The 11,204-nt window shown below is 47.5% G+C and overlaps 1 protein-coding gene across 1 annotated transcript in view; it reads left to right on the forward strand.

Annotated features, from left to right (window-relative positions):
• KAT2B (lysine acetyltransferase 2B) overlaps positions 1-11,204 on the forward strand; it is a 127,061-nt gene that overhangs the window by 20,929 nt on the left and 94,928 nt on the right. The window contains exon 4 of the mRNA XM_049629219.1: positions 1-126. Coding sequence (XP_049485176.1) covers positions 1-126 — 126 coding nt within the window. The remainder of the gene's footprint in view (positions 127-11,204) is intronic.

Raw genomic sequence — 11,204 nt, forward strand, 5'->3', positions numbered from 1 at the left:
GCGGCGGGCACGGCCGAAGGACCGGGAGGCGGCGGCTCGGCCCGTATCGCCGTGAAGAAGGCGCAACTGCGCTCGGCCCCGCGGGCCAAGAAACTGGAGAAACTCGGAGTGTACTCCGCCTGCAAGGTACTCCCTCGCCGCTCCCGGGCCGCCGAAGGGGGGGGGGGGCCGGGGCCCAGCCCGCGGGGCCCCCGCCCCCCCCCCCTCCCCCTCCCGCCCCCGTCTCCCGCCTCCCGCCTGGGGCCGCTGCACCGCGGAAGTGCTGCTGTCGCCCGCGCCCAATTAGCTTCTTCTCGGACGAGAGTCCTGTTGGGTTGGACGGAGGGGATCGCCGAGACCCGGAGCCTTTCATTCTTCCCCCTTGGAAGGAGTTGCCTCTGCGTCTGCGCTCCTGGGCTGCCCTGGGGCTTTGTTGCTCTGTAGGAGCTCGCCTGAGGCACCTTCCAGAGAGGGGAGCAGCGCTTACTAAGTGGCGGGCGCTCCAGGGCCGAGGAGACGTCTACCGGGGGCGTCTGAGAGCCCCCTCTTCTCCTGTCTTCTCCCCGTGCCCCGTTGGGAGGAACTGGGTGGAAGGGGTGAGAGTGAATTAGGCTCCAGGACTCCGGCGCTTTGGAAGATCGAAGGGGCGGAACGCGCCGGATGGCGACGTGGGCACAGCCCGAGGCGAGGGTCCGGGAGCTCCCAACATCCTAGGCTGAGGGCGGAGGCGCTGCTGCGCGCGGTGACAGCCCCGTCATTATTGTATTATTACTTGTTTCGTTAGAACGCTGTCCCAGCTGCTCGAGGTGTAAACAGGATTTGGCAAGGTGACAGCCCGGCGCAGCGGGCACCACTGCCCAGGTTGAGGACACGCCTTTCTTGCCATCCCCTCTCCATCCCAGCTCTCGGCACCCTATTGCCCCTTAGCTGCAGATCCAGATGTGGGCGCTGTGCTCCCGGGGTGGGAGGCTTGCCCGAGGCCGCGGGGCAGGCTGGCCCTGCGCTGTCAGCAGCGGCTTTGTTTTGACAGGGTGACAGCTGAGGGGGGCGGGGACTTGGCCTTGTCAGCTCCTGCGGCCTGTGGCTGAGGCGGGGAAGAGACACACTCACACCTCCCATGTATCTCTCCCGCCTGCTGCAAACAGGGTCAAGTTCCCAGATTCCAGATTCCCACAGCCAAGCTGCAAGGGCCACTTTCTGAATTTTGATGTAAAGATTATTAATCCTGCTGGAACCTCTCTCCACAGCCATGCTGTTTTTAGTATTTACTGGAGCTTCTCAACTGCAGTGGAAGGTCTCTGCCTACCCCTTTTCCCACACCGTTCCCATCCTCATGTATATGTTGAATGCCTACTGTGTACCCTGTATTTGTTTAATAAGTATTTGTTGAGTGAATGTAGGATGTAGCCTGGTGCTTCTCAAACTTTGAGGTGCATAGGAATCACCCGGGGAGCTGTTAAAATGCTGATTCTGAATCGGGGTGGAGATGTCTGCGATTCTAACAAACTCTCAGATGATGTGATGCTAGTCCAGTGGCCACACGCCAAGCAGCAAGGCCCCAGTTCAGACCTGGGTGATTTATTATTAATCGCTTTTGGATTCAGTCAAGAAGGCAAACTGTCTTCCTCTGAGGTCAATACATGGTTGGTATTTAGAAAGGACTATAAAGAAGATAGAGGGGAGTATGCTTCTAAGAAAGGTGAAGGCCAGGAGGTGGTTACAAAGGGCATTAGACGAAGCGAGATCTGTGCCCGGAATCGAAAACAAGGTCAGTTACCTGGGACTTGAGGTTCTGCAGCCAGTGTGGGTTCACGTAGTAAGTGTCAGTTCAGCGTTTCTGTCCCGGCGTTTTACCGTGTTCACTTCATGAATCCCTTCTCTCCCTGCTGCCTGCTCTTGCCTTAACGCCCGAAAACTTCCCAGAAGTTTTGGTCCCCAAACCATGAGCATAGGTTATGTGCCCTGCATTGATATTTTTGATCCTTTCAAACTTCTGAAGAGTGAGATGTAGCAGCTTTTCTAAACTTTGTGATTTGAGTGTTTCATGTTCTCATTCACGACCAAACTTTGGGGAAGGGAAAGCTTCTCATTAAAGGCCTCTTTTTTCTGCTCCCGGGAGACTCTGAAAGTGTCTATTTTTATTTGCTCATTCATTCGATAAATACTTAGAGGGGTCCCAGCTCGGTGCCAGGCTTTGTGCTCGATGCTGGGGCTGTGGTACCCAGAATGTGTCCTTCTGGAGCTGCTGAGGGAGTGTGTGTGCACGGGCACATGCACGTGCATGCATATGTTGGAGGCCGGGGGAGGTGTGCAGCGAACCATTCACAGCGAAGTAAAAAAAATTGCTTTCTTAGTTTTTTGTTGGAACTCAGAGGAGGGCAGTTCATGGGCTGGCATGGGTGGGGTAGGAATGGCTTCCTGGAGGAAGTGTCAGTGGGTGCTAAGGACTCTTGGCAGTGCAGGGTGGGGTGATGTGAAGCTTCTTGAAGAGGAGAAACTGAAAGCACTTGTGAAAGCTTGGAGCTGGGCCAACGGGAGCTGGCGCTGCATTGGCTGAGGCCACCAGGTTGGGGGGCATTGTGTGTGGCCCCAGGAATCCAGGACTCTTCACCAGGGGAGTAACAGTCTTTCAGATTTGCCTTTTTTTTTTCTTTTTTAACTGTGCTTGGTTGGGTGTGAGGGGAGTGTGAGAGAGCAGTTCTGTGGTTCTTTCTCAGCTTGTCTCTATCCTCACATAAGAAAGCCCCAAAAGGATTCCCCTCTACCTTTTGTCACTGACGGCCTCTTGGCAAGTTGGAGGGAGTAGAGAGGTGAGAGAAGGAGGAGGGACCTGGAAAGGGATGAATAGTTTACTGGGGGCTGTTAAAAGAAAACCAGGTCCCAGACCTGATAAAAGATCTGGCCTTTAAACTTCACAAACGAAACAGAAGGAGGAGGGAGCTAGTTCACAGCCCTGGTGGTATGCCACACCCCGGAGAGAAGAAAAAAGAAGAAACAAACAAACTTGTTTTGCAGGATCCAGGGTAGAGTTCTTTGAACTATGTTCTGGCAAAGGTTGCTTCAGAGAATCTCTTTGCTCCTGTGTGACACGGGAGTGTGATCATTAAAAATGTAGATCTGACCACATGATATCACTACTTGGGACCTTTAATTTCTCTTTGCTGGGGTCCACGAAGCCCAGCACGACCTGACCGCTGCTAAGTCTGGCTCCTTTTCGGGGCCTTGCACCCGTGGTTTCCTTCTACCCCAGGGCCTTTGTACACACTGTTGACTGGTACTGAAAGCTTCACTTTCAAATTAATTCCCAACTCTTCTTGCAGATCTCACATTCCTTGTATTTCTTTTACCTCCCCCCCTCCCCCTTGGGCCAGCCTTCCCATTATAAATTGTTTGGAACCCCCTTGTGCATACCTTTCCTTCCTAGTGCTTTTATCACAATATTTAATTGTGTGATTATTTGATATGTGTTTGTCTCTGAATAGATTCTAACTGATGTGGTTACTGACTGGATGAATGAATTAGAGAAGAGAAAACAGAGGAAATGATTAGCTCTTACGGATGGAAGTAGTGAAATTTTAGCCTGACTGCTTCTTGACGGTGGGGTAGAGGGGATTCTTTCACGTAGGACATTTCTAGGTATCTCACAGGTGTTCGCAGGACTGGGTTTTTAGTGTTATAAAGTAAAGTGAAGTAAATGTATGAGTAGCCCAAATCTAAATCTCCTTGAATTTAAGTATTATTTATCTACTTAAAAAAAAAAAAAAAAAGGAAAGAAAAAAATATCCCACTGACTCTCCCTAATGAAATAGGGCACTTTTTCAGGAGAGGAGTCAGTATAGTGGCCAAGAGCCTGTGCTTGTGAGCTCAGACTAATTGGAGTTCAGATTTCAGGATATCCAGCTGTGTGACCTTGGACAAGCCTCCACTTCCTTGTCTGTAAAGTAGGAATAATAATACCACCTCTTTGCATAACAGGGAGGATTTAAAGTGGGCTAATAAGTCTGAGGCATCCAGATGGGTGTCTGGCCCTGGTAAGCCCCTCCTGCAGCTCAGATTGGGCATACGCTGTTAACGTGGACGTCAGGAAAGAACGTGGGGCTTAGAGGTATCTCCAGTCTCAGCTCTGCCTCTTTGTGATCCTGGCCATAAGTCATTTGGTTTTTCTCTGAGCCTTGATTACTTCCAAAGTTCCTAGAACCTAAAAGTGTTGGATTAATGCTGGCTAAGGGGAATGGCCGCGTTGTCTGTCGGCCCCGGTGGCCACAAAGCATTTATAGAGAACCCGGTTGCTTTGATTTCTGGGCTGACTGCCATACTTGGAGAGTGACATGGGCTGTAAAATTAGGCTTCACTTAAAAAATAATGGTTTGTAATCTAAAAGTAACACTGCTTGTAGAATATGCAGAGGGCAGGGGCAGAGAAAAATTGTCCTGCGTTGGCCAGGAACTGGTGCTTGGGGCCCTAGAACAAGCCCTAAAGTTGGGGAGAGCCCCCAATGCTTTTGTATCTGTCAGTCGCTCCCCCAAAGAGCAAATTTCTTTTTCAGCTGCAACATCTAGAGCAGTGGCCCTTACCTAGGAGCTGTTTTGCCCCCCAGGGGATACTTGGCGGTGTCTGAAGACATTTTTGGTCATTGTTACTGTGAGGGAGGAAGTGCTACTGGCAGCTAGTAAGTAGAGGCCAGAGATGTTACTGAGCATCTCACTCCGCACAGGACAGACCTGCACAACATTTATCGGGCCCCAAATGACAGGGCCAAAGCTGAGGAACTCTGTTCTAAAGGAAAATTATATTGACCCATAATACTGTAAATACATTTGCAGCCTAGGAAACATTAATGCTTTTAAGGTTAATTTGAATAGCACTTGAAACCTGAAAAACCTCACTCTGCGAATCATGGGGCATATTTCTAAACAGCTTTATTGAACTATAATTTATAGATCACAAAACTCACGGGCTGTAAGTGTGCAGTCAGATGCTTTGGGATAAAGTTATGTAGTTGTGTATCCATCACTACAGTTCATTTTCTTTTTCCCCCGTCACTACAGTTCAGTGTTAAAAGTCTTCCGTCTCCCTGAAAAGTTTCTTCCCCCCGGGCACCTTTTTAAGGTGATATTTTGTGTTAATTCATAGTTCGTAAACAGAAACCAAATTAGAAATATCCTTTTGGAGACTCAACGGGTAAGTAGAATTATGGTAGCAAAGCAGAAAACATGGAAGGGTGTAGCTATAACGTCTACATCTATAGCACATGATTATTTCACATGTGGTAACTTCTCTAAGAGGCGGTGTCATGGAGCCAGGCACACATAGGAAAAATATTTCAATTGGCAGGCACAATATAAAAAGCCCTAGAGAAAGATGACCAAATTTAATTGTTTCCTCATAAACTTTCAGGGAAGATGGAAATTCAAGCCCGCAAAGCCTTCAGATTGCAATTTGCAGTTTTATGTAACTGAGAAAGTAGTTTATAGGGCAAAAGAGAACGTTTTGTTTCAGGAAGCATGTGCTTACACATAGCATTTTGTGATGCAGTGCTGGTGTATTGTTTTTTGTTTGTTTTTAAACTACTGAGCAGATTTAAACCTGGCCACATAGGCGGGATTTAATTCTGTTTCTATCAGCTACATCCACAGGTCTAACCCGTCGTGGGGAACGTCCAGGTGGAAACACACGGTTTCGCATGAGGTCCCTCGGCACAATCAGAACATAGAACATGTGCTTCTCAGATGAAAGATCTGGATACTCCGTGCAGTGCCAATAAAACTTGGATTTCCAAGGCTCGGTGGCCTCTGATTTAGTTGGTTTGTCTCTCCTCGAGAGGAAGGTAGTTATTTAGGAACAGTTGTCAGTGGTGTCTTACTCTTAATGGTTTCCTGCTGCTAATCTGATTCCAGCACAAAGGCACCTGTGGCAGAGTCGTGGGCGTGCTTCCTATTCTGCGTGCTGCCTGGAGGAAACGTCGAGAATGCTCTTCCCTCACCCTCCGTGCCGGGCACGATGGGGCAGCCACTTCAGGGTCTTGGGTTTCAGTTTCCCTAGTGGTGAAGCGGGAGTCAAGGTGGCACCCATCGACGGGAGGATGACATAGTTTTAGCGTATGTGAAAGTTCTTGGGATACAGGCGTTCCGCCTACGTCTATTTTATTTTACTTTTGGAAACTTTCCCTTGGTATCAGCAGTTGCGTTGATAGTGTTTTGCCAAAGTGTTATGCCTCGTGTCATTTGATTCTTCTGCCTGGGGCAAGAGGAAGGTAAGGAAGGTCATTTTACTCACGGAGAGCTGAGACCCAAAGAGGTTAAGCAGCTTCTTGGAGCAGCGGCGGTTGCTCAGGGAAGAGCCGGCCCACGTAGATTTTCTTTCCAGCGCAAAAGAGATTTTGCGTCCTCTTTCCAGACTTTCTTGTGGGGTGGAGGGGATGGTGTTCTGAATCTCAGTGGTTTACAGAGAGGATTTCGTTTTAGGCGTTCGATTGCTCTCGTTTGACATTTATTGTTACTCCTATTGAGAGTATGTTCAAAGGCTTTTCTAGTTCATTGAAACCGTGCAGGCCATAAAGCAAACAAAATAAAGTGTTCTTTATTAACTGGCCTAGGGCAGACCGATGCATGCCCTTGATTGTTTTAAAGCTGACAGTGGAGAATGGTCACTGTGCTGGCCCATTACAATTCCTTGTTGAAGGAAGATGAAAGTGATACCTACTCAGGCTGTAGAAGGTTCCAGATGTGTCAGAGAGGTAAGGAACGAACTGTCCTGGACATTTAGACGTCCCCAAATAGCTCTACAGAAGACTGCACACACAGCGGTGTTTCAGTACAATTCAGAAGGAAGTCATTTTTTTACCTTTTACTTTTATTATCCAGACAGTAAAGTGCTCATATCGTAAGCATACAGCTTGATGAATTTGTGTGTAGGCACACAGCCATGCAGCTGCCATCCAGATAAAGCTGGAGAGCATTGCCAGCACTTCTGAGGGCCCCCTGGTGCCTCCTCCCCACCTCTGCTCACCCTTATTCTGACTTTTATTACTAGAGATTACTTTTGCTTTTCTTAAACTTGACATAAATGGAATCACATGGTATGAATTCTTTTGCATCTGGCTTTTGTCACTCACAGGATGTCTGGGAGCTGTATCCATGTTGTTGCATATAGGAGTAGTTTGTAAAGACATTTTTATTTATTATTATTTAAGTTTATTTATTTATTTTGAGAGAGAGAGAGGAGGAGAGGCAGAGAGGGAGAGTCCCGATCAGTGCAGAGCCTGATGTGAGGCTCAAACCCATGAACCACGAGATCATGACCTGAGCCAAAATCAAGAGTTGGATACTTAACTGAATGAGCCACCCAGGTGCCCCAAGACACATGTTTTTAACCTAAAAATAAGTTTAAAAATTGTCAGCCATTTTCAGGATGGAAGTCATTGGATGTGGACAACTTCATAAAATGAATTGTAATTAAATCTTCAAAAGATGGGAATTTGATATTCCAGAATTTAGCATATGTGAAAGTTCTTGGCATATAGGGAAGAACGCATGAGGGCAGAAATGGGGACAAGTAACCAAGGAGGAGGGCGCCTGGGTGGCTCAGTCAGTTAAGCGTTCGACTCTTGATTTCAGCTCGGATCACCATCTCAGGGTTTGGGGGATCGAGCCCTGCGTTAGGCTCCGTACTGACTGGGCTGCCAGAGCCTCCTTGGGATTCTCTCTCTTTCTCCCTCTCTCCCTCTCTCCCTCTCTCCCTCTCTCCCTCTCTCCCTCTCCTCTTTCTTTGCCCCCTCCTCCATCCTCACACACATGCACTCTCTCTCTCTCTCTCTCAAAATAAATAAACAAAAAAAACCAAGGAGGGCTGTAGATAAGCATTGGGATGAAGGAGGAACAGAATGCTGGGGAGGTGGGTGCTGGGGGCCTGTGATGTTACAGCTGCTGGAACGGCCAGCCTGCATACTTCCTTCTCCTCTGGAATCTGTAGTGGTGAGTCCTTACTGGTAAATACCCATGGGAAGTCTTGCTGTCACCCATCCTTGGTTCTGAAAGATATCTAGAGTTCTACGTTGTATCCTGCAAGCCATGCAGAACCATGGTGGGAGCTGTGGCAGGGTTTCTAGAAGGCTGGCCAGAACCCAGCACATAAAGCTCCAGTAGGCATTGACACCTCTGTTGTGTTATTGGCCAAGGGGATGGAAAGGCAGGAAAGAGATCATTTTCCTTCATACTGGAAGTGTGTGCTAAGACCACTAAAGGCCCCCTTCTCTCTAGGAGTGTAGTGAGGAACGCTGATTACTCTGTAGCCCCACACAGTTTTGGCATAGCAACTCATCCTTGAAAACTCATATGAAATATGCAAGCTTATTATTTCATGGAATCATATGGACTATCCACTTATAAAGTAATGTTTTCTGTAATTGATGTGTTTAATTATTTTTTAATCTTTATTTATTTTTGAGAGAAAGAATGTGAGCAGGGGAGGACCAGAGAAAGAGGGAGACACAATCCAAAGCAGGCTCCAGGCCCTAAGCTGTCAGCAAGAGCCCGACGTGGGGCTCGAACTCACCAACTGTGAGATCATGAGCTGAGCCGAAGTCGGACACTCAACCAACTGAGCCACCCAGGCGCCCCTGTGATTGATGTATTTAACACAACAGAATTTTTTACGTTTTTACTTGTGTGCACATGTACATGGGGGTGTTATAACTAATGCTGTTTGTTTATTCTACATTTATTTCCATGGGCTGCTTTAGATTTCTGCTTAGGTAGCTCCCATCTAAATTCCTTATGACAATTCATCACTTTTCATCACAATTGAAATAGAATTGAATCTTTATAATATTGAATTGCTTTCATCTCTGGCATTTAGTTATGCATGCTGATACCCCTTGCATTGCACACTTTTCTTCTCCAGGTATTGGTGTGGCTTGTTGTCAAACCTCATTCTGGTCTGTTATTCAAATGCCAACTTTTCAGAGAAGCCTTCCTGACCACCCCCACCCCCCCCCCCCCCCCAAATACAGCAGCACCCCATCACTCTGTAAGGTTACCTGTTTTGCTCATTTTCAACACTTGGAAATATATACTGTTTACTTTGTGACAATAGAAGTTCCATGAAGCAGGGACTTTGGTTCACTTTGTATTCCAGTTCCACTGACTATGCCTTGCACATAGTAGGTGCTTAATACATATTTGTTAACTGAATGGGTAATTTCGTGTTCACAGCGAATTTCATATTCACAGGCTTCATGAGACTGGAAGAGGGGAGATTGCGTGTAGACACAAGGCAGCTGAAGCTCAGAGAGGTTTAGCAACTCGCGCGAAGCTGTGTGGTCCCCGGGCTGGGGCTGGAACAGCATCTTCTGACTCTGTTGCTAAGTGTGGTCCCTGGTGAGCTTACAGTTAGACCTGATGACATAGGCAGTACTTGTCAGATGGCCTGGGCTTCTGCTGTAAGACGAGCAGGGAGAGTCACACCCACTGTGAATCCTTTTCTGAGAGGATGATGTGAACTTCTTTGACCACCGTCTCCTCTTCTGCAAGTTAGAAGTCAATTCTCAAAAGTGTGTTGTGAGTATCGTGAGACCAGCGAATTAAAACCTATGAAGTGAGAAAAAGGCCCTACCACATATTCTAAAAGTCTATACTGTGTTAGTGAACGAAAAAAAAATCACCTACAGAGGCATGTTTTCTTTCTTTTTTTTTTTTTAATGTATATTTATTTTTTGTGGGGGAGAGAGGCAGAGAGAGAGGGAGACACAGAATCTAAAGCAGGCTCCAGGCTCCGAGTGCTCAGCACAGAGCCCCACGTGGGGCTTGAACCCAGGAACTGTGAGATCGTGACCTGAACCGATGTTAGATGGTTAACTGACTGAGCCACCCAGGCACCCCCAAAGGCATGTGTTCTAACTACTGTTTATATTTTTGTTGCTTTGCTGCCTACTGAGACTAAAGGCTACAGTCGGCTTTCTTTAATTTGTTCTTCTGTTTGTACCAGAAGCACAGACACAGGGTTTATTACTTTTTAAATCAGGAGGTGAATACATTTATTGTGCATCAAGTGTGAATAATATCTTTAATGATCCATTTGGAGTGATACATCACCTAACCTTAGGAGGAGGCTTTGAGTAACCCCTTCAGTCACCTAAGGCAGGACATACGAGGATCCTTCCATTAGTTCTATGCCCTCCTAAAAAGTCCCCATCCGTTGCATGCTCTTGGTCTGTGCAGCCCTCTGTGAGGCTTCTGTGGTACGCAGGAGATTCCAGAAGTACAGGGATGAGACCTGAGTAGTATCATAGTGACTGATGGTGGCAGCTCTAATTTGCATCAGCTCTAACAAGCTGGTGTTGAAACTGGATGGCAGAATGCCAACGAAGTCAAGGTCAGCATACTTTGAAATAGCAAAGTGAGTCATGTAACCCGGGATTTGCACATACCCATAGGACTACCTGACTCACCCCACCTCCGGGGCGACACGTCCATGAGTATTGTTAGGTACCTGTGCCCAGGCTCTGTCCTGGTGGGCGGTGAGTGACAAAGGAAGTGAAAGCCACAAGGAGCCTCGCATCTTGCTGGGGAGACAGATATGGAGGGAAAGAAAAATTCAAGTGAATAATCAAGCATGAAGTCAGTGCAGAGAAAAACCATGATAAGCTGGGGGCAGCTGGAAGTGTAGGAAAGAGGCTCAGCCTAGGTGGAGTGAACAATATAAAACAGCAGAGAAGCAAAAGTGAAGGGGGCAGGACATCAGAGTGGTTTGGAACGTGCACCTAGGCAGCAGACTGCCTGGGTTTGAATGCTGAAATGCTGCTTTCTCGCTGTGTGAGCAGGGGGAGATTACTTACCCTTTACAAGCCTCAGATTGCATAGCTGAATATAGAGAGTGTGATTTTGTCAACTTTATCCATTCATTCAACAAACTGTTACATCGTGTGCCAGGCATTGATTTAGATGCTGGGGATACAGTGACAGATGGGTTTTTATTCTTGCAGAGCTTGCTTTCTGGTAGCAGAAGCAGACAGTAAACAAGAAAATAACAGAAAGTGATAAGTGCCACACAGAGAATGAAAACAGAGAAGTAAATGAGAGTGCCTGGGGAGTCCTTCCGACATGTGCCCATAAAGGTCTCTCAGTGGATGGGACAATGTCTGGGGCCTGAATGATAAGAAGCTTGGGGGTGGGGACAGTATGTGTGTGTGTGTGTGTGTGTGTGTGTGTGTGTGTGTGTGTGTGTGT

Source organism: Panthera uncia, chromosome C2 (genome assembly GCF_023721935.1).
Source record: "Panthera uncia isolate 11264 chromosome C2, Puncia_PCG_1.0, whole genome shotgun sequence".
Taxonomy (NCBI): Eukaryota; Metazoa; Chordata; class Mammalia; order Carnivora; family Felidae; genus Panthera; species Panthera uncia.